At 37.8% G+C, this 22,851-nt stretch overlaps 1 protein-coding gene across 3 annotated transcripts in view; it reads right to left on the bottom strand.

Moving 5' to 3' along the window:
* Window positions 1–22,851, bottom strand: part of LOC106872352 (cGMP-specific 3',5'-cyclic phosphodiesterase) — a 40,446-nt gene that overhangs the window by 9,213 nt on the left and 8,382 nt on the right. The window contains exons 1-4 of one of the 3 annotated variants that reach the window (XM_089342002.1): window positions 22,150–22,851; window positions 12,701–12,787; window positions 9,036–9,275; window positions 3,278–3,442 (exon numbers count right to left, since the gene is read on the bottom strand). The exon at window positions 22,150–22,851 is cut by the window's right edge and continues 730 nt beyond it. In XM_089342002.1, coding sequence (XP_089198128.1) covers window positions 3,278–3,442; window positions 9,036–9,275; window positions 12,701–12,787; window positions 22,150–22,851 — 1,194 coding nt within the window. Of the gene's footprint in view, window positions 1–3,277; window positions 3,443–4,345; window positions 7,484–9,035; window positions 9,276–12,700; window positions 12,788–22,149 lie in introns of those variants that run through there. The other 2 variants (XM_089342003.1, XM_014919316.3) reach the window with 2 other exon arrangements.

Below are 22,851 nucleotides of genomic sequence, written 5' to 3'. Positions count from 1 at the left end.
TGGCGAACCCTGCTGTACTCTTTCACCACAACTTTCTCTCACTCTTTCTTCCTGTTTCTGTTGTGTGCCTGTAATTCAAAGGGTCAACCTTGTCACACTGTGTCACGCTGATTCTCCCCGAGAACTACGTTAAGGGTACACGTGTCTGTGGAGTGCTCAGCCACTTGCACGTTGATTTCGCGAGCAGGCTGTTCCGTTGATCGGATCAGCTGGAACCCTCGACGTCGTAAGCGACGGAGTGCCATTTTATTTAAAACTCTTTAAACATAAAACTTAAAATAGATCAAAGGTTCTTGCCATTAGTCCTGTTATGACGTGAGTTATGCACAAGGGTGTAAAAATAGTATTACCCAAATAAATATTTGGATATGGTTATCTAGAATAACCTTTCGTAGAATTAATATGTTCACACGGAACGCACTCCGAACTACTCCAAATGTAGTTACGATATTAAACTAACACAGTAACCAATACAGACGATCAACGCTGTCAATTACCGTTGTCATCTGACCGACAGTTCACACAGGTTTTTATTTTACTGGAATGCGTTATTCCACTTTCAGTCACACGGGGGAGGGCAGGATCCTTCCGCAACAAGTTCATAAACACATTCTTCATATTAAGTTTTGAACGCCCATTGTGAAGAACACGATAATGCACAAATAATCACAACTAACGCAAACAAGATATACATGTAAATACATTGAAGCATGTCCGCCCAACTAGTTTTGCAACGCCGAAGCGCTAGTATACGAAGCCGCAGTTACCTCTTTCAACTAAAACAGGTCTGTTGACAGTAAAATTTATATAAGAATGGAAGATGGCAAGTTCAAGAAACTATAGACCAACAATAATGCTTACTTTATCTATATTGATAGAAGATAAATTAGTGATGTCTAATTACGTAAGGCAGCTTAAAGGAAACAAGGTTTTATTATAGGAAAATGGAAATAATAAAGTTGAGCTGATTTTACATAAATGGAGAAGGACGATCCCATTTAGGCAGAGCAGATATTATTATACTTAATAGCCTTGATCACTCAACTACGTATATAAATACAAAGCAATATTTTCCCAATAGATCTGTCTCGACAAACTTCTTTTCAAAGTTTGAGACTCCGTCTTCAGATCAACTAGAACCTATTTCGTCTGTTACCTTGCATTCAACCCACTATTTTCGTATAATCCTTGCTCTTTACCGGTTCTTATAGTTATATAACACATACGGTCATTTAGTCCTCGATTACCTTCTTGGACGGTATTGACTTAATTTCATATGAGCAATCTCCACCTCTTCTTATAGGACCTACTTACAGAGAAATAAATACCTTTATTTTTTTAATGAGAATTTTTTATGAAAGACGGATTAGTTTTGAAGTTCCTCCCTCTCACCCAAACTGAACCAATGAATACAACTCATTAATTTATGTATAAATTATGTCCTCATAAACCATGAAACGCACGAAAGGACAAAAACGTTATACGATATATAATTGGAAAAAAATTAAGTGTTTATAAAACAAATATTTTTTAGGGAAATACATAAAGAAAATATGATAAAACGCTATAACCAAAGTATATTGATATAAAATGTAAATCTACGTTTGTGTAATCGAAGAAGCTCCACTTCTTTGACAGTTCTTGTAGTGAATTTCGTCATGGTGTTCTTCAGAGTTGCGTTTTCATTCACTTTTGGTGCACAGTGTGGTGTTTTTTTCTGGTTGAAGTCCTTGTGATTCCATGGAAGTAGTTGGTGTTATAGTGTATTGTGGAAGGTCTGCCCGTGTGGGTGAACCTGGATTTGTTGAATTTGTTGAATTTTTTAAAATTATTGCCGCTGTTTTCGCCTGTTTTTGTAATTGTTTTCTTCCCCATTTATGGGTGAAGTACAGAAGAGAGGCGAGATGAAACAGGAACCAGCTGCCAGTTTTTGCATCAGCTACAACTAACAAAAGGTTTGAATACCAACACCCTGGGAGTGCGAGAGGTCAAGACAGAGCCCAGAAAATGTAAAGAATGCAGTAAAGTGATAGAAAGTGAAGGAGCCAGTTTGAAGCTAACCCCACCAGAGGAACTAATCAACTATGTAGCAAAGAGGACAGTGGTACACAGAACGCTATCCACGTCTTCTAAAAAGATAGAGATTGCCTCAATAGAGGCAACAGAGGAATGCCTCGAAGATATAAAGAAGCTGACCACCTTCTACACGCGAGGAAGGAAGTATGGAACAGTGGAGATTAGGTTCGGGAACGGAGAGGACACCATAAACCACTCCATTGTGGCGATAAAGACACAGGATTGCGTACTCCTGCCGACTTACTGTGGCAAACGTGTGGCTAGAGTAAGAATTGGCAGAATACCCCTCGAAATTAAGGAAGTATGGCTGGTAACAGCAGTTATGCACAGAATAGAAGACGAAACCAAAATATTGAAGATCAAAAGAACCAAAAAAGTTAACTGGTGGAGTTATGACCTTGAGGTGGCCATACAAGTGAGCCTTAGAGGCTAGCATTAGATCACAGAGGAGATTATTTTACCGGAAGATGTGAGACTAAGAGTTGTGGTGGAAGGCAGACCTCCAACCTGTTTCCTATGCGGCCAAAAAGGGTACATGAAAGCAAGGTTCCCCCAGAAGGAGGACAGAGAGGAGCAGAGGCAGTAGTGTGAAGAACAAAGACAGAATGTAGAAGTGGTGGAGAGAGAATAAGAAACATTCACCGTCGTAAATAGGAGGAAGAGGAAGGAGCGTGTAAGCTCTCCACCGGAGAGTCAAAAAGATGAAGGAGACAGAGATGGGGGTGACAAGGAGCTGGCTGGGTACACCAGCAGCATCAACATTACAAACAACAGGTAACGAGGATGCAGTAACATCACTGGATCTAGATCGTTGTAATATTATACTTTATCAAGTTTTTCTGGTATTTGAAATCTTGTTCTTTTGGATTGGCCCTATTTAAAATATGATCCCATTTTTTATCGATCCTTTGTTTGGATATTCCATGTGCATTTTTTATAAGTCATTTATTAGCACTTCGTAGTTTTTGTGAAAGGCTGTGAATTTCATTTTAATTAGTAATACTTGGTTCACACACACATCTATCTATCTATCTATCTATCTATCTATCTATCTATCTATCTATCTATCTATCTATCTATCCGGATATATATATATATGTGTGTGTGTGTGTGTGTGTGTGTGTGTGTGTGTGCATACAACGCAAACACACACACGCGTTAAGAGTATTCCAATATCGATGAATAAAGTCGCAATATTTACCTAAAACATAGTTGGTTTTCCAGACAGGAAGGAAGAATTGGTGCTCGAAATATTTTGCCGAGAACGACCACAAGCCATTGAAACAAAACACTAGAATACAATCTCCGATTACTATGAGAACGAAGATTGGATTGGTCACAAGGCCTTTCAGTGACGAAGGTAATTCTGCAGGAAGAAAACAAAGATAATAAAAGAATGAAATATATATATACATTTACATTTACATTTATATAATAATTATAACTTAAGGATGGAAATTCACGGGCTTTATCAATGGATGCACCCCACACGATCATTACATAACAATTCAGCGTGTTAATGTGTGTGTGTATATGTATGTGTATCAGTATGAATAATGCGTGTAAGGCAAGTGGACTACGTCATCTATTTAGTTTTGTTATTTCTCTTTTGTGTTATACCTTTCATATATCTGTATGCGCGCGCGCGCGAATATACATTATATCACATCGTAATTAATGTATGTATATGTATCCCCATGTTCACTGTAAATTTTAACATCATGTATATGTTTATATATATATATATATATATATATATATATATATATATATATACATATATATATATGTTTTTATATTATGAATAAAATTAATAAAATTATTAATAATATTCACAGGAAATCAATATCCAAATTTCCGAAAGATATATGTTTAATATGACACAGTAATATTGATAATTCAAAATATTACTGTGTCATATAAAACATATATCTTTCGGAAATTTGGATATTGATTTCCTGTGAATATTATTAATAATTTTATTAATAATATAAAAACATATATATATCTATTTGCTCAAAGTAATAGAGCACTTAATATAAGCTCAATAAAATATTCCTTTTGAATATTCTTTATAAATTATATATATATATATGTGTGTGTGTGTGTGTGTGTGTATACATATATATACACACATACATACATATATATATATATATACATACACACACACACACTCACACACACACACACACACACACACACACACACACACACACACACACACACACACACACACATGTATGGACCAATAAACGTTTATATATACTTTATTATCTTTCTAGTACTGTCTATTTTGGTCATTTCCACCGGAGGTGGGTGTTGTTGGTAAACCTCTTTCTGAATAATGATGATAATGATAACCACAATGGGATATTCGCGGTAAAGTTCCTTTTTGCAGTGTAATGAATTTGCTACCGGATGCTCCCAATGTAAGCACCAGATTTTCGTGAGGCAATAAAACTGTGACATGTTTTGCTTCCTTCAAAGATGAATCGTCTGTCTGTACCATCGCCGAACACACGTCTTGAAGTAGATTTTCCGTTTGACTCGCTGTGGTTTTTGTTTCAACGGTTTTTGTCGTAAAAGACGAGAGAATGTGCTGTTGATCAATATACGTTGGAATTGTAATATCAGTCTGAATATCCTTTTGACCAAATGTGGCACGTTTTTCAGTTAAAATAGTCGTTTCTTCTTCTCCTTGCTGTTGTTGTTGTTCTTCTTCTTGCTTTCGTTCTTCTTCCTCTTCCTCTTGTTTTTGTTCCTCTTCTCCTCCTTCTTCCACGACGTCAAGTGACCGTAGCGTTTGTTGTGATTGTTTGTTTGCGATTGCTATAGCACTTTCCAGTGAAATGTTATTTATAACTAATTCGATCTCTCTATCAATATCAAATTCTTCTTTGCCTTCTACAATATCAGACCAATGAGTTCTGTTTCCGAGCATCCCATCGTAAAGAGGTTGCAATTCCTTACTCACTTGAGAAAGAAGTCTATAAACCATTGAACACACGAAATCAATAAAACCAACTTGCGTTTTAGGTAATTGGTGTCTTTTTTTGCGATCCATCATAGGCATGACATTATATGTAAAATGGCTCTCCAGATCGCCTTGTTCGAAGAATTCAGCTGCAAGTATAATAGCAGTCTTTCTTTGAATATCCCATGGCTTAGTAATAGCTGAAAGATCAGCTGCAGTCATCATCATGCACATTAGTAAATCAATACTTTCTTGAGATGACAACGTTTGGTCGTCGATTTCTATTTTCTGTTTGAAAAGGTATCTTTTCTCAAAATACATTAGGAGGTCCGTAGCAAGGATTGCTTTCTCTATAAACATAAGCCCCTGCTGATATTTTTCAACTGAGATGTTTCGAAAAATATTTGTGCCTTCATATTTTAAGATCATGAGGCATCGACTTATATGATGGTATTCCATCACAGACGTACTGTAAAGAAGAGCAAGAGGAGATCTCGTCTTCACTTGAAATGAATTATTATATCCTCTATGATCAAGATCATGACACAAAGAAGCTACCAATAGGCAAATCCGATCAAATTCTGTGAAATATATTTGCAATTTGCCAGTAGTCAACATACAAAACATCATTTGAGTGACATTGATAGCATGACGCCAATTATGATAGATGACAGGTCGATAGTTCTTTTTAACAGTTAGTATCCACTTATATAATAATTCTTTAGATATGTTGAGAACGGATAATGTTTTGGCCTCTAAAAATATGCTAACAGCCACCAAAACAGTGTCATCCTCTGAATATAAGAAGTCATTGAAGTCGAATCGATAAATTTGAGAATTATTTACAGATTCTATTTCCATATTTAAAAAACGATCTACAATTTCTGGATAACAAGTAGCATGATAGCTAAGCACACTGTTTGTAAATTCTAACTGACTTAGCGTTTTTGCCGCAGTTTCATAAAGACGGCAATTATAGATAGCTAAACCGCAGAACATTGCAAATATTTCCATCATGTTGATATCATTTCGACTAAAAATATCTCTGGAATCTCTGATGTACACGATCCAACCGACAAAATTATTGCTCGCATCTTTAATTGCTAAACAAAGCAACCAACTTGCAACCTTACTTTCGAGATGTATGCTATCATGCTCTGTAAATTCCTCCGAATTAAACACATCTAAAATATTTTGACTATTCATATTTCGTTCAATTGCTTTTCTTACGTTCGGTGTTATAATTTCTTCTGAGATATCTGAAGCGCTTTTCAATAATTGAAAGACTTTCGAAGATTCAGTTGGGCAAAGGTTATCCTTTTTCGGATCACTCAAATAAATGCTGATACTCTCACACTGTAACATTTCCATGGCAAGTTTGGTAATTTCGGACATTAGTTTCTTTAGAGAATTTTGATATTTTAGTATACATCGATTTAGTTTTAGTAATAACTTGTGACGCTCATGCTCTTCAAGAGAATTTTCAAAGAAAGCACTGTTGTTCATACTGATGGAACAAAATGACAAAAACCTCTCGAAGATATTTTCGTCTTCTGAATTAAAATATTCCTCATTTATTTTGTTCATTACTTGAGCGACAGCTAACAAATTATCACCACTGTCTAGAATTGGCATACATAGAATGCTTTTGGTGCGAAATCCAGTTTTTTCGTCGACATCAGATAAGAAACGAGGATCCTGATATGCATCCTTAATATTTAGTAAACACTTACTCTGAGCTACATATCCTGAAATACCTTTTCCGAAGGGAACGCGTATGGCGTTTTCTTCAGTATGAAGTGATTCTTCAAGAGTAGATTCAGATGTAACATCAAACAGGGTCGAGATTAGATATTGAGTTTTTCCCGCTCCTCGAGCCAAAAAAAGACTTGCTTTTTCACATCGAAGTAAGGTACATAATTTCTGAAGAACTCTATGGCATAGAGAATCTGTATGAAGCTCGCTGTTAAGAATTTTCCCAACTTCTTTATACAATTCATTTTCCGTAAGAGTTTCGTTCTCCTCTTTTTGAGTCGGTTTCCTTCGAGACAAGGCGTTTCCTATGAAATCTATGAAAGCATGTGCTTTTTCTTCTCGTATCTCATGTTTAAAGAATAAATGGTCACCCAATTTACCTAGATCATGTTCAGCGAGCCATGATCTAACGAATCTTGGATTCTCCATCAAGAACCCATCCACTTCTTCCTCAGTAAGTTCTGTTCCCATGTTTCTTTAAAGTTTAATTTTCAAACAATGTTCAGTGAAGCCTACTGTATTCTAGGAAACGTTTCATGAAAATTTCGTATTTCTTTTTCTTTTTCTTTCTTAATCCAGCAGTCTTCGCTACTTGAAATTAGAAGCAGTCGGCAGACATGCTTTCGTGGCTTCTCTTCGAAATCACGCTGTATAATCTGTTGTGACGTAAGTAAAATTATGACAAAATATTCAAAATCGTCAAACGATCGAGTTGCGCATGACACACCTGCATATTTTGCCTTTAGTTTTATTGGTCTAAGGCAAAACGTTCCTCACACTGAATCATATTCTGTTCTGTGTTGTTGATAATGACCAGATCGAAGATACAGTTGATGCTGACTCGAATCGAACTCTACGAAAAACGTCACTACATTATTGCTGGGATTTGATTCAATTCTCAACAGTTTCTGGAACTTCACCGCCGGTATCTTGATGTATTTTCCTTTCCTTAAGTTTAAAACCCATGTTTAATGAATCTAGTTTGGTGCTATATCGCTTCAACCAGTTCAACATATCACCAAATATTTATTTAAATGTAAAACAATTACCAAATCCAACGCTCTTTTATTGAAATTTCACTAACATTCACAGTGTAGTTTTGCGAGCGCGCGCATGCTGTAGTTCGAGCTAGTGCACGTGGAGATTTGTATGTTTTGTTTTATGTATGTATTCTCATGCATATAATTACATGTCTAGACATGCACATATATTCTTAAATGGTAGGTTTCCGGAAAGTTTTACAAATTTTTACACTTCCAGTGATGGCTTGGATCTGTAGTCTTCAAATCAATCTTCTCTTTCTGGTTTTGAGAAGCCTAATTTCTCAAGACTGGTGCTTAAACAGTTTGCTAAATATGTCAGTGCCCCAATAATTACAGGTATAAACCTGAATCCGCGTAGAGTAACTGTAAATTTCTCAATAGTTTGGCATAGGTTTTTTCTTTTTCGCTATCTTTAAGTTTTATGTTAAATTAGCTGGGCAGCTAATTTCCACTATTGTACACAATTTCTCATCCCTGTCCCAAATCGCTATGTCTGGCCTATTATATTTCCATTTTATTGAGGTTTTCGCTGGGACATTCCACCGGTACTCTTTCTGCCATATGTAGGCTGTTTCTTGGACTTCAAGGTTATCCACCTAACAGATCTCATTATACAGTGTCCTAGTTACAACATCATGTCTCATCGGTAGATAATACTGCGATAATTACTTTGGACAACTGCTTATGATATGGGTGATATACACGACCTCTAACATGGCAGACCTAAACGTTCCCCATTCACTATACGAGCCGTGCGCTTTCGCGCAGCTCGCTTAAGTTCTTCATGCTGGATACGTGCTCTCTCGAAAGTGTCGATCCCCTCTTTAACCTGCTTCCTCCATCCGTGGCGATGATAGGGATTGTTCTCCCAGTCAGTGTCCTGCATATCACAGGCCTTATTAGAATGAAGGATAGCAGGATTCCTAAGCAGATACTATATGGAGAACTTGTGCATAGAAGGAGACTCCGGCAGAAACCAAGGCTGCGATTTAAGGATACATACATACATACATAAATGCATATATACATGTACACATACATACATACATACATACATACATACATACATACATAAATGCATACATACATGTACACATACATACATACATACATACATACATACATACATACATACATACATATGCGTGTTTAATTTAAAATATAAATATATTATTTTGTTTCACCTTTTAATTTTTCTTTGAAAGACGTTTTTTCAGTTTTATGATTTTCTGTGGTTTCCTTCACAAACAACTCAACTGCAGAGTCGAGATTTCTGGGCCGCGATTTAGGATGTTTTTCTTTTGGCATTTGTTTTGGATAAAACATCAAAGGAAATCCGAACACGATGGTAATTGCAGCAATGAAGAGAAATCCTATCCACCAAGCACCAATCCAGTTGGGATCACTTGATGTCATTCCTTTATCTAGAATAATAAAAGAATTACAAATATTAGAACTTTCCTTGAAAAGACGTTTTTCTTGAATTATATGGAATGGAATTATGGTACCCCCCTTCTCTCCCACTTTCTCCCTCTCTCTCACTCCGCGTCTCTATATATCTGCCTCTCTCTCTCTTTCTCTCCCCCACACATGAACAAACACATATATACACATACATACACAAAGGCGGCGAGCTGGCAGAAACGTTAGCACGCCGGGCGAAATGCTTGGCGGTATTTCGTCTGCCGTTACGTTCTGAGTTCAAATTCCGCCGAGGTCGACTTTTCTTTTCATCCTTTCGGGGTCGATAAATTAAGTACCAGTTACGCACTGGGGTCGATGTAATCGACTTTATCCTTTTGTCTGTCCTTGATTGTCCCCTCTATGTTTAGCCCCTTGTGGGCAATGAAGAAATATGAAACGTTAGCACGCCGAGCGAAATGCTTAGCGGTATTTCGTCTGCCGTTACGTTCTGAGTTCAAATTCCGCCGAGGTCGACTTCGCCTTTCATCCTTTCGGGGTCGATTAAATAAGTACCAGTTACGCACTGGTGGTTGATACAATCGACTTAATCCGTTTGTCTGTCCTTGTTTGTCCCCTCTGTGTGTAGCCCCTTGTAGGTAGTAAAGAAATAACACACATACATACACATATGTACACATACGCACACGTAAACACATACACACATACATACACGTATACATATACTCATACACATACATACACACGTACACACGCACATATATACACTCTTTCAATCACTCACACAAGTACACACACATATTCAGTCACACACATGTTCACTCTCTCTCTCTTCTACACACACACACACACACACACACACACACACACACACACTCACACACTCACACACTTATTCCACAGAACATATGTTAATTTACCGAAAATGAGATAAAACTATGCAAAGTGCTCAACAATAATATTTAATATCAACCAAAGGGATTTCAGAGCTTTGACAAACGTCTGAGTGTTAGAGATTATTCCATACGAAACACAAAACAGTTACGTGACGGAGCGAATTTTATGAATATGCTGCATGTCGTTGTGTACAGTCGAGGAAAATACAAACTGGTTCAGAAACAAAGACAATAGAGAGATAAACAGACAAATAGATAAGCAGGTAGACATGTGTAGACATAGAGATAGACAGATGTACAGATTAATAGGTTAATAACAAAAATTAAAAAAAACATGCAGTAGTAGATAAGCAAATAGATATATAGTTACAAAAATAGATGGTATAATAGAAAAACAGACAGGTGTGTGTGTGTGTGCCTCTGTGTGTGTGTGTACTGATATAGGCGCAGGCGTGGCAGTGTGGTAAGAAGTTTGCTTCCCAACGACATGGCTCCGAGTTCAGTCACACTGCATGGCGCCTTAGGCGAGGGTCTTCTATAGCCTTGGACCGACCAAAGCCTTGTGAGCAGATTTGGTAAACGGAAATTGAAAGAAGCCCGTCCTGTGTGTGTGTGTGTGTGTGTGTGTGTGTGTGTGTGTGTGTGTGTGTGTGTGTACTGATATAGGCTAAGGTGTGGCAGCAAATGTGACTAAGTGGAAAATAATTGAGAAATCCATACCGTATGTTAATGGACCGAATAACTGGAGGTCTTGTTTAGCTGAAAGAATGCAGATTATCTTCAAATTTGAGATCCCTAACTCTCTAATAAATTCTAGGTCTGAAATTTTCAGCGGTATGTATAAATATATTTTGAACAATTGGAAAATTCTGCCCATTACTGATTAACTTGTTGATATTTTCCAACCTTATAATTTAAGGTCGAAAGCGGATAACTCTTTTACTTTTTTCACTCTATTTTAGTCTTTGTGTTTTCGTTTTCCGTTTTTTTTTAACCTTCCGCGTTGTTTAGATGCTGCTTTCTCAGTTTTTTCGCGTTTCTTCTCTTATTCAATGTTTTTTGTTCGTTATGATATGCGGTTTGTGCCTGATGAATATGTGTCAGATATTTCACAACATATGAAACTACCAGTAGCACTTAAAGACATATATTGTGTCCTTTAAATAAATGATATTTATCTCTCATCAGATGGAGTACTTTTTCTTTGTTGAATTTTCTATCACGGAACAGTACATTATATATACAGCTTGCCCGAGGGCTTTTATACATCCATATCTGTTAACGGTTATTTTCAATACTTTTCTCGCTGGATTAAGTGTTCATTTTTCTTTTTGTCTTCTGTAATTTTATTTTTGGATCTTCTATATATATAAAGAATTTTTCTCCATCTGGCTGTTTTTCTCTCTACAAAACAGAAAGTTGCATTGTGGAACAGTCTTTTTAACGAGTATTTTTTATTTATTTATCACCCGACGAGATACGCCTGCACCACCGGATACTCCCGAAACAGTTGTTGAGTGTCCCCCCAAGAGGAATCGATGCTAGATGTGCCGAAACAATTGCGTCTCTGGGAAGATCTTCGAACACCTCCTTGATCTTGACCATCAGCTCGGACTTGGTGTTACTGGCAAAGTGGTTGGTGTCTTTCTCAACTGCACCTCGCACGTATTAACTCATGGGATTACAATCGGAGAAATTAGGAAGACAGAACCTGGGGCTGGTAAAGACGTAGGAATTCTCCGCCAACCAGGTATGGCAGGGATCCGGATCCTGCTGCCACACATAGGACCTTCCAGCAATAACCCTCTCCAGACAGGGTTTGAACACTGTCTCCAACAGCTTCACACAGCGGCTTGAATTGAGCCCGAGGCCCCATTCTAGGATGAGGGGATGAGTTCCTGCGTGTGGACGCAGTCAGAAGGCTGTGTCTCTTCCTGTTGGTCAGGACTTCGTAATCTCCGTTGCAACGGTCCACGTCACGTCTTACAGCCTTTGTAGTGTTCGCAGAGCATTGAGCAGAAATCATGATGTCAGCGCTATGATACTCGGCGCGATTCATCGTGATATAGACAACTCTTTGCCAATATTCAGATGGTCGCCGGTTCTCCATGTCTGCTAAATTGTCTCAACAACTTTAATCGTTATGCTCTCCAACGCCGCTAACTATACATCAAGCTGTTTCTGAAAAATAAGGTGGACATAAAAATTGTCAAACCATGTCCGAACACCCTACATACATACATACATATGCGTGTGTGTGTGTGTGTGTGTGTGTGTGTGTGTGTGTGTGTGTGTGTGTGTGTGTGTGTGCGTGAATAATTGATTGATTGATTGATTGATTGATATGTAGGTAGATAAATATATAGGACGGTAGACAACAGATAGACAAAGTATGTATGATAATTAGATAAGCTGGATAGACGGAGGTAGACGAAGAGGAATGTAGAATGAGAAAAGATGTTATATATCAGAAAGAAAGAATAAAGAAACAGTCTAAAAGTCAGAACCTTGTGGAAGTGAATAGTTCTTACCTTCAAGATCCACAGGAATTTGGCTAATAAAGCCTCCCAAAACGAATATTAACCCATTGCCAAGAATTGAAAACGTGACCATCAAACCTGAAAAACAAAATTGTTATAAGAATTATTAATTCGCATGTAAGAAATTAAGCAATTTCTTCCTGTAGGGGAGAATATTAATTGAGTAAGTGAATACCAGTACATGACTGGTACTTATAACAACTCCAGAGAAATGAAACAGAAAGTCGCCCTCGACTACATTCGAACTACGAACGTAAAAGAATTGAAGTAGATATGGTTTTGTGATTTATAGAGTGGAGGCGCGTGGCCTAGTGGGTAGGGTGTCAGCACCATGATCGTAAGAGTGTGGTTTCAATTCCTGGACCGGGAGACGCGTTGTGTTCTTGAGCAAAACACTTCATTTCACGTTGCTCCAGTCCACTCAGCTGGCAAAAAATGATTAACGCTGCGATGGACTGGCATCCCGTCCAGCTGGGGAACACATACGCCATTGAAACCGGGAAACCGGGCCCATGAGCTTGGCTAGGCTTTAAAAGGGCGCATTTATTTTATTTTTTTGTGGTTTATAGTATCAGTTCAGCGATTCTTTCAAACATAGCAAAAAGTAAAAGAAAAATCGTTAAAAATGGATGGAATTTTAATCTGTAATAAAGTGTGTGTGATAATCCAAAATGCAGTAGAAAATTGTACTTCCTGTATTAGGGAATTTAGTCTCGTTCTTTTAAACGTCGAGTATATCTTGAGATATTTACTACTCCCTGGTTCTTTGCACTTTCTAGAGAGCAAATCAGCTGACAACCACATGTTACCTCTGGATGGAATGTCAATCTGTCACAGGCAACTGTCCGATGAAGTTCATTTCAACATTATTATCTTTTACCCATTACTTGTTTCAGTCACTAGACTGCGGCCATGCTGAGGAACCGCCTTGAAAAATTTTAGTCGAACGAATCGATTAAGTATATATATATAAATTAGAAATGATACATTTCTAAATCTCTCAGAGAGACTTAAGCAGTAGTGATACGATAAAGTAGTTGTATACTGTCAACTTAACGTGACAGTCCCAATAAGGGAATCATACTACTGCTATTTAGCATTAGGAAGCTGCACCGCTTCCTGTCGGCCTTGACACATTTCCTGTGTCCTTATGTTTACGAGGGTGGGGGGTAGTTTTCAAAGGAGTGGAGTAGTGTTAAGTACTTTTTGAAAGTGGGAAGGGTGGGGAGGCTAAGAGGGAAGTGGAAAGTAGTGGATTAGAAGAATTTGGAAGAATTTGGAAATGTGTGTATGGGAAAGAATAAGAGGGGTGTAGTATTTTTTTTAAGTAGTAGATTGCTTGGCTGACTTTGTTTAAGGTCATTTTGGGTATGGATACTTGAAGTTATGGGATTTCATTGATTTAGCAAGGTGCATGAAAGATGAGTAGTACCTATGTTTACAAGAATAAATTACATCAGAGAATCTATTAAATAATGAGAATTTATGAAGGCTAAGTATAATTAATGATTCTTTTAGACATAACTTACATTTTCAAATGTTTGCATTGTATGGGGTAGCCTCGCTTACTATGGACCAGGATAGGGTGCATGGAATATTTTGCGATTTAAGGTTGTGTATATAAGTTGTGTGTATGCGTGTTTTGTTTGTAATCATGTATTTTTTACCGATATAAACACCTATTTTAGGTCACAAGATTACGTCCTACTTTGCTGTTTTGTTATTCACCACCGCCACCACCATCGCCACCACCATCACCACCACCACCACCACCACCACCATTAAAACAACCAAAAACGAGACTTAATTCGCTAAATAAAATAATTGTACATGAATTGAGACTCGACAAAAGGAACGTCAAAACAACTGTTGCGTAAAGCAGGTAGCATGTACGTAGTCACTCGACTTGCTAGAAATACCAGCCAAAAATATTTTGAAGAAGAAACGACGCATTTAAGTAATAATGTTGTCCTGGTTACACGGAGTGTTCATGGCCGGAATGTCTTTGGTCATAGATTTGTTTTGTTAGATAGGAGCTGGAATTAAACATCAACAATTTGTTGGCGGCACACTAACCATACGGTACATTTATACAAATTCTGCGACACTGTATTAGAATATCTACTATCACTGTTTAAAAAATCTAGCATATTTTTCTTTTTATAATTCTCTAATTTTTACTTTGCAATGTTTGTTATATATATATTTTTTTAAAGTCTTACTTGTACTTTTTGTGTGTTTTGTTTGTAATCATGTATTTTTTACCGATAGAAACACCTATTTTAGGTCACAAGATTACGTCCTACTTTGCTGTTCTGTTACTCACCACCACCACCACCACCACCACCATCGCCACCACCACCTTTACAACAACCAAAAACGACAACGCTCAGTAGCAGCACCACTACTACCACCACCAACCACAACAACAACAACAGCACTAGCTACACCACCACCACCACCACCACTACTACCGCTACCTCTACCATCACCACCACCACCACCACCAACAACAAAGACAACAGCAACAGCACCCACCACCACCACCACCACCACCACTACTACCGCTACCTCTACCATCACCACTACCACCACCACCACTACCACCACCAACAACAACAACAACAGCAACACCACCACCACCACCACTACTACCGCTACCTCTACCATCACCAATACCACCACCACCACCACCACTACTACCGCTACCTCTACCATCACCACTACCACCACCACCACCACTACCACCACTACTACCGCTACCTCTACCATCACCACTACCACCACCACCACCACCACTACTACCGCTACCTCTACCATCACCACTACCACCACCACCACCACCACTACTACCGCTACCTCTACCACCACCACCACCACCACTACTACCGCTACCTCTACCACCACCACCACCACCACCACTACTACCGCTACCTCTACCACCACCACCACCACTACTACCGCTACCTCTACCATCACCACTACCACCACCACCACCACCACTACTACCGCTACCTCTACCACCACCACCACCACTACTACCGCTACCTCTACCACCACCACCATCACCACCACTACTACCGCTACCTCTACCACCACCACTACCACCACTACTACCGCTACCTCTACCACCACCACTACCACCACTACTACCGCTACCTCTACCACCACCACCACCACTACTACCGCTACCTCTACCACCACCACCACCACTACTACCGCTACCTCTACCACCACCACCACCACCACTACTACCGCTACCTCTACCACCACCACCACCACCACCACTACTACCGCTACTTCTACCCCACCACTACCACCACCACCACCACGAACAGTAACAACTAAAGCAAATAATAATAATCATGGTTTCACATTTTGTCACAAGGGCAGCAATTTGTGGGGGTGGGGGTAGGGGAACTAGTCGATTACATCGATGCCAATGTGTAACTGGTATTTATTTTATCGATCTCGATAGGATGAAAGGCAAAGTCGACCTCACAGAATTTGAACTCAGAATGTAAGGACCGATGAAATTCCACTAAGCATTTCGGCTGGAGTGCTAACGATTCTACCACCTCGCCACCTTAATAATAATAATGGTAATAATAATAATAACAACAACAACAACGTTTCTCTAAAAGAAATGGAAAAACTTTCAAAATACAAAAACCTGGAAATAGAGGTAACTCGAATGTGGAATCTAAAAACAGAAACAATTCCTATCATAGTAGGTGCCTTAGGTATAATAAAAAAATATTCAGACAAATACATAACAAAAACACCAGGACTTACAAATATATATAACATACAGAAAATTGCACTACTGGGCACTGCACACATCCCACGCAAAACACTTTCAATACAGTAACCATAAGAACACCACAGCAAACCACAGCACATACCCAAGGCGCACAGAGCTGCGCTCGGTAGTGAAGTGAAAGCACGTTATAAAAATAAAACTACTGAACAATAATAATAATAATAATAATAATAATAAATATCCTGATGCAGTACCAGGCAGTGGCTCTCATATTTCACTTTGGCCAGATATTCTCTCGCAGAATATTGACACTGCTTGTATGACAGTGACAATAGTTTACAACTATAATGTGATGTCAAAACAAAGGGACGGAAACATACACAATCTCACACAGACACACATGCATATATCATCATCATCATCATCATCGTTTAACGTCCGCTTTCCATGCTAGCATGGGTTGGACGATTTGACTGAGGACTGGTGAAACCGGATGGCAACACCAGGCTCCAATCTAAATTTGGCAGAGTTTCTACACCTGGATGCCCTTCCTAACGCTAACCACTCAGAGAGTGTATATATATATATATATATATATATATACATATACATATATGTGTGTGTGTGTGTGTGTGTGTGTGTGTATATATATACACGCACATATACACCTATGTAGGTACATATATATTTTCATTAGCTTACAACTGTTTCTACTATAAGGAACTGGGGATCTAGAGTTGTATGCTAATTCGATATCTCATAGCTTCGTCAGAGCAATATATGTGTGTCGAGAAAGAGAGAGACTGAGAGAGAGAGAGAGAGAGAAAAGAAAGAAACAAAGAATGAAAAAAGAAAGAGAGCGAGAGATAGTGAAATGTAGTTGGGTGGGAGCGAGGCTTTCTCAACCTTTATCAGAAATGAGTTTAAAAATGCATTTATAAAGTTTAGTTGAGATAAGGGACAAGTAATGAAGGGGTAGCCAACTCATCGGGATGAAGACAACATTTTGGAGTGAACCACAAAGATTTTAAAAGCGTCATTTTGCAACTGGTAGTATTGGATTTAATTTCGCCCTAACATGTCCCAGAGAATTGGGATGAATTCCTGTTTGTTTATATTCATTAACTGATAATTAGTAACTATCCGAACTATTAAATATGTACCACCATAGGCGCAGGAGTGGCTGTGTGGTAAGTAGCTTGCTTACCAACCACATGGTTCCAGGTTCATTCCCACTGCGTGGCACCTTGGGCAAGTGTCTTCTACTATAGCCTCGGGCAGACCAAAGCCTTGTGAGTGGATTTGGTAGACGGAAACTGAAAGAAGCCCGTCGTATATATGTATATATATATATATGTATGTGTTTGTGTGTATGTGTTTGTGTGTCTGTGTTTGTCCCCCCAACATCGCTTGACAACCGATGCTGGTGTGTTTACGTCCCCGTAAGCTAGCGGTTCGGCAAAAGAGATCGATAGAATAAGTACTAGGCTTCTAAAGAATAAGTCCTGGGGTCGATTTGCTCGACTAAAAGGCGGTGCTCCAGCATGGCCGCAGTCAAATGACTGAAACAAGTAAAATAAAATAAAAGTAGTCGTTATTTATATTGTTTATTTACAATTAATCTTAGATGTCAAATTTTAGAACGAGGTAGTCATTGTAATATTTTAAAGCATGTAAATTTTATCGTGTTTAAATCTGGAGGAGTGGGGTATAACTTTCTAATATATTTTTTCTTATTGTGTTAGTTAGTTACAAAGTCTTAACGATTAATTGTGCGATTAATTGTGCTATTAACGACAATTGTTATCTCTTAATTAGACCAATGTTTAATTACTTTATTGTCTGTGCTGATATTATGTAATGTAGTCGTTTATCTAATAATATCACGTGTAGTAAGATTTCCGCGTAGAAAATTGACTGCTCACTTACGTACATGCAATTATCCCCTTTCAATCTTATTTTTCATAATTTATTATAATTTATATTTCTATATAGACGCACACACACATACACACACACACACGAAAAAATAAACGCACCCGTACACACACATGAACGTGCATATACCTCCCATACACACCACACACATACAACACATATATGCACATATACACACACACATACACACACGTACATACACACACACACACATGCAAATGAACCCACACATACCTTCCATACACACACAACACACACTCATACGTACACACACAAAATTATACATACACGCACGCACACACAGAGTAACGTACATTTACTCCACAGACATAACCCCACACACAACCTCACGCGTACACATACATACATACACTCACACACACACACACACTGCGAACAAAACACACAGATACACACTGCATGTACATACACACACACACACATACTTCAAACTACCAGTTAAACACCTTTCTACTGACCATTCTCCTACGCAAATGTGTAGGGAGACGCACATCGCCCTACACAAGCTTCTTATTTATTTATTGACGAAAAGGGTCTAAACATAGAGGGGACAATTCGCCCACAAGCTTCTTACCACACAGCCATGCATGTGCCTATATATGTAAAAAGAGAAGGCAGACTCAACATTTTTTATGATAAACTATATAAAGTATTATATATATATATATATATATATATATATATATATATATATATATATATGTTTTTTATAGAGCAAACTTACTCATATTACATACTCAAAGACTAAGAGGGGAGAGCGCGTTACAAACCCGACAGCTGTTTCTGAGGGCACGGAGTTACTTCATAATGTTGGCAGATGTAGTTGATCAAAACTTTGCAGCCGGTAATGGAAACAAACAAACATTAGTAAACTCCAGCGCCTGTAACGCCTTCTCCGTTGTAATTCTTTGAGTTTATGTAAGTTTGCTCTATATAAAAACACACACACACACACACACATATATATATATATATATATATATATATATATATTCATTTATACTTTGAAAACTTTAAGTCTGTCTTGTCTTTTTACATCTATGCATCTATATACATTTTGTACATGAAAACCCTGTTTATTTGAATTAGTCTCCATATCTGCTCATTTGGATTCCCCATATATTTACTCTTTACCCTACTCACTTGGTCATCGGTGAAGATATCGGAGTGCAAGTTCAAACCATTTGAGAGCTACAAAGTGTTTTCTACATTGAGATACTTTCGATCTCACTTGTTGACTCTCTATCTTTGTATGTGTGTGTGTATATATATATATATATATATATATATATATATATATATATATATATATATATATATATATATATATATATATATTCCAAAAGAAATGATCTAAGTGAATTCCAAACTGAGGATATATAATAGAAATTAGAGAAATAAATAAATAATAAATAGATACATAAATAGAATCTCCACTGGCTGGACAGTTCACTTAGGGTAATCCGGGGTAAACTCTACGCAAAAATCCCGGATTACTCTGCCATTACCAAGGCATAAGAAAGTGCCCTCTCCTAGTTCCTTTCCTTCTGCTTAGAAAAGCAAACTCAGAGTCGGTCCATTCGGTCTCACCAGTCTTGCCACTGTCGACCACCTTTTGGTAAACACACTAGAGGGCACCACCTCCCTCTCTTCCCTCACCTTCTTTTTCGTATGATATTCTAAGAAACTGATGAAGGCTTGGTCAGATAGTAAAAGTGAATGTCTTCAAACCATTCTGGCAGATCCACCACACAGCCTCTTTTGCCATATCCAATAAGCAGAGAAAGATTTGCCTTCCTTCTTTGCTAGGGGAAGGTGGTGTGTCGATCTTCACTATACACTAGGCAGACAGTTGGATAATAATAACAACAACAACAATAATAATAATAATAATAATGATAATAATAATAATAATAATAGGGAACTGCCCACGTAAAATACTATGTAATTTCAAATTTTAAAACAAACGTAATTTTCTTATAGTTTCTTAAACATTCTCTAGAACAACACTATGTGCAAAACCAAATATATGGCACCCTAGGCATAACACCAACAGCATGAACTTCTAACTTGTTGTCTCTTGAGGTCTCTGGGTGAGACTTGGAGCCAAACATAAAATAATAATGATAATAATAAACATCAAACAAAAAGCAAAGAAGGCTTTCATGAATAATATCGAAGACAACTGGAAAGGCAAACTCCTGCATGGAAAATACCCAAACCACCTGTCCAAGACAGATATTGATCAAAACCTAACACACCAATGGCTACAAGGGACAGGTCTGAAAAGGGAAACAGAAAGTTTTGTTATTGCAGCGCAAGATCAGAACTTACCTATCAGAAACTACCATGCAAACGTCCATAAAGATGGATCTTACCGCTTCTGCAGAATTTGCGGAAAATTCAGAGACAATTGATCATGTTGTTTCTGGCTGCCCAGTCCTCATTGAAAAGAAGTATCACATAAGGCATGACAGACTAGGGCAGTACATCCACTGGAATGCTTGTAAATACTACAAAATTAAATCCCATCCAGAGGATGTAGTAAATGGTGAGGGCGTCACTATCCTTTGGAACTTCCCAATACAAACAGACAGAGAAATTGACTCCAATCGACCAGACGTTGTGATCAAGGACTACAACAGAGGAACTTGTCTGTTAATAGATATGTCAGTCCCACAAGATCAAAATGTCTCGAGAAAGGAATACGAAAAGCTTTCTCACTCTAAAGATCTGCAAATTGAAATTACAAAAATGTGGAAGCTTAGTACTACGATAATACCAGTGGTAATTGGTGGGTTGGAAATGATAAAGAAGGGAGCTGAGGAGTATATTAAGCAACTCCCTGGTAACTCCAATCTCCGTGAACTACAAAAGATAATCTTGATGGGTACAGCCCATATACTACGGAAAGCATTCTCCATCTAAAATGGAATAAATGTGGTGATAATTTTAATATGCATAGCAAAACAAAAGTGTCCTTGCTACTCTTGGCCTCCGGAGGATGCCCGGTACTAAAGCAGCTGAAATAAAGTTATAATGAAAAGAAACAAGAAATAATAATAATAATAATAATAATAATAATAATAATAATAATAATAATAATAATAATAATAATAATAATAATCCGCTCTACTGGCCTGAAATTTTGGGGGCGGGGTAAGTCGATCACATCCACACCAGTACTTCACTGGTACTTAATTTATCGACCCCGAAAGGATGAAAGGCAATACAAAATAACGCTAAGCATTAAAATAATATTAATAATAATAATAATAATAATAATAATAATGATGATGATGAAAATGATAATAATAATAATAATTATTATTATTAATATTATTTTCTATAATACGCACAAGGCCTGAAATTTTGGGGAAGGGGACTAATCGATTACCTCGACCCCAGTGTTTCGCTGATACTTAATTTATTCTGCCAGTTCGCCGCCTCAATAATGATGATGATGATGATGATGATGATGCGTTTTCTATAAGTATTTTATGTATGTATAACAAGAACTAAAGGAGGGTAAATATACTTACCTAAGTATACGGGATACAGCTACACACACACACACACACACACACACACACACACACACACACACACACACACACACACACACACACACACACATATATATATGCATTAAGAAATAGTGACATGTCGGACGTATGAGAAACTAAGCAAGGTTTTGTTCGAATCTTTGATTACTTACCGATAAAGGCACCAGTGTGGTGTTTTTCTGGTACATTGTTATCGACGTAGGTAGGGAAAAGGGATGATCTTGGGCCTTTACTTACTCCGAGTACTATCATGAAGAAGACAAACAAGAAATATGCCGAGTGACTCTTTACATAATTACTCGCACAATTCGCTTCTTCGACAATAGTTGACTTGTCATCAGAACACAGATATATATTGGTTGGTGCCGCTGTAATGTTTACAGAATTATTTCCAATGGTGCCGTTCAGTGAGTCTGAATTTTTCAACAGTTCTAAATTACTGACTGGACGTAAGAGGTAAGTTAAGCTTATGCAACCGACAATGAGACCGACAAATAATGTTAAGAATGAGAATAGTTTGGGTAAATGTGCATCTCTTGCGAAATGACTAGCTAGAACAATGACGAACAAGAAACCAATATCATTGGCACTATTAATAAATCCAAACTCAGCACTGGACAATCCGAACTGTTTCTCTAAAGAGCTTACCTGCGATGTAATATAGCTGGCTACTGCATATGTCATAGAATTGGAAAGAGCCCCTAAAATTGTGAACGTTGTAATGTTTAATCCCCGATTAAACGTGATATATCTCCATAGAAAACGACATGTACTTTCTTTATTTGTGTCGTCTGTTTTCATTGATTTCATGTCATTATTCATTAACTTTCGTTGTTGTTCTTGTCCATGATGAA

This window comes from Octopus bimaculoides, chromosome 25, assembly GCF_046866305.1.
Source record: "Octopus bimaculoides isolate indiv1 chromosome 25, ASM4686630v1, whole genome shotgun sequence".
Classification (NCBI taxonomy): Eukaryota; Metazoa; Mollusca; class Cephalopoda; order Octopoda; family Octopodidae; genus Octopus; species Octopus bimaculoides.
The sequence above is the reverse complement of the archived record's forward strand: the minus strand, read 5'-3'. Positions and strand labels throughout refer to the sequence as shown.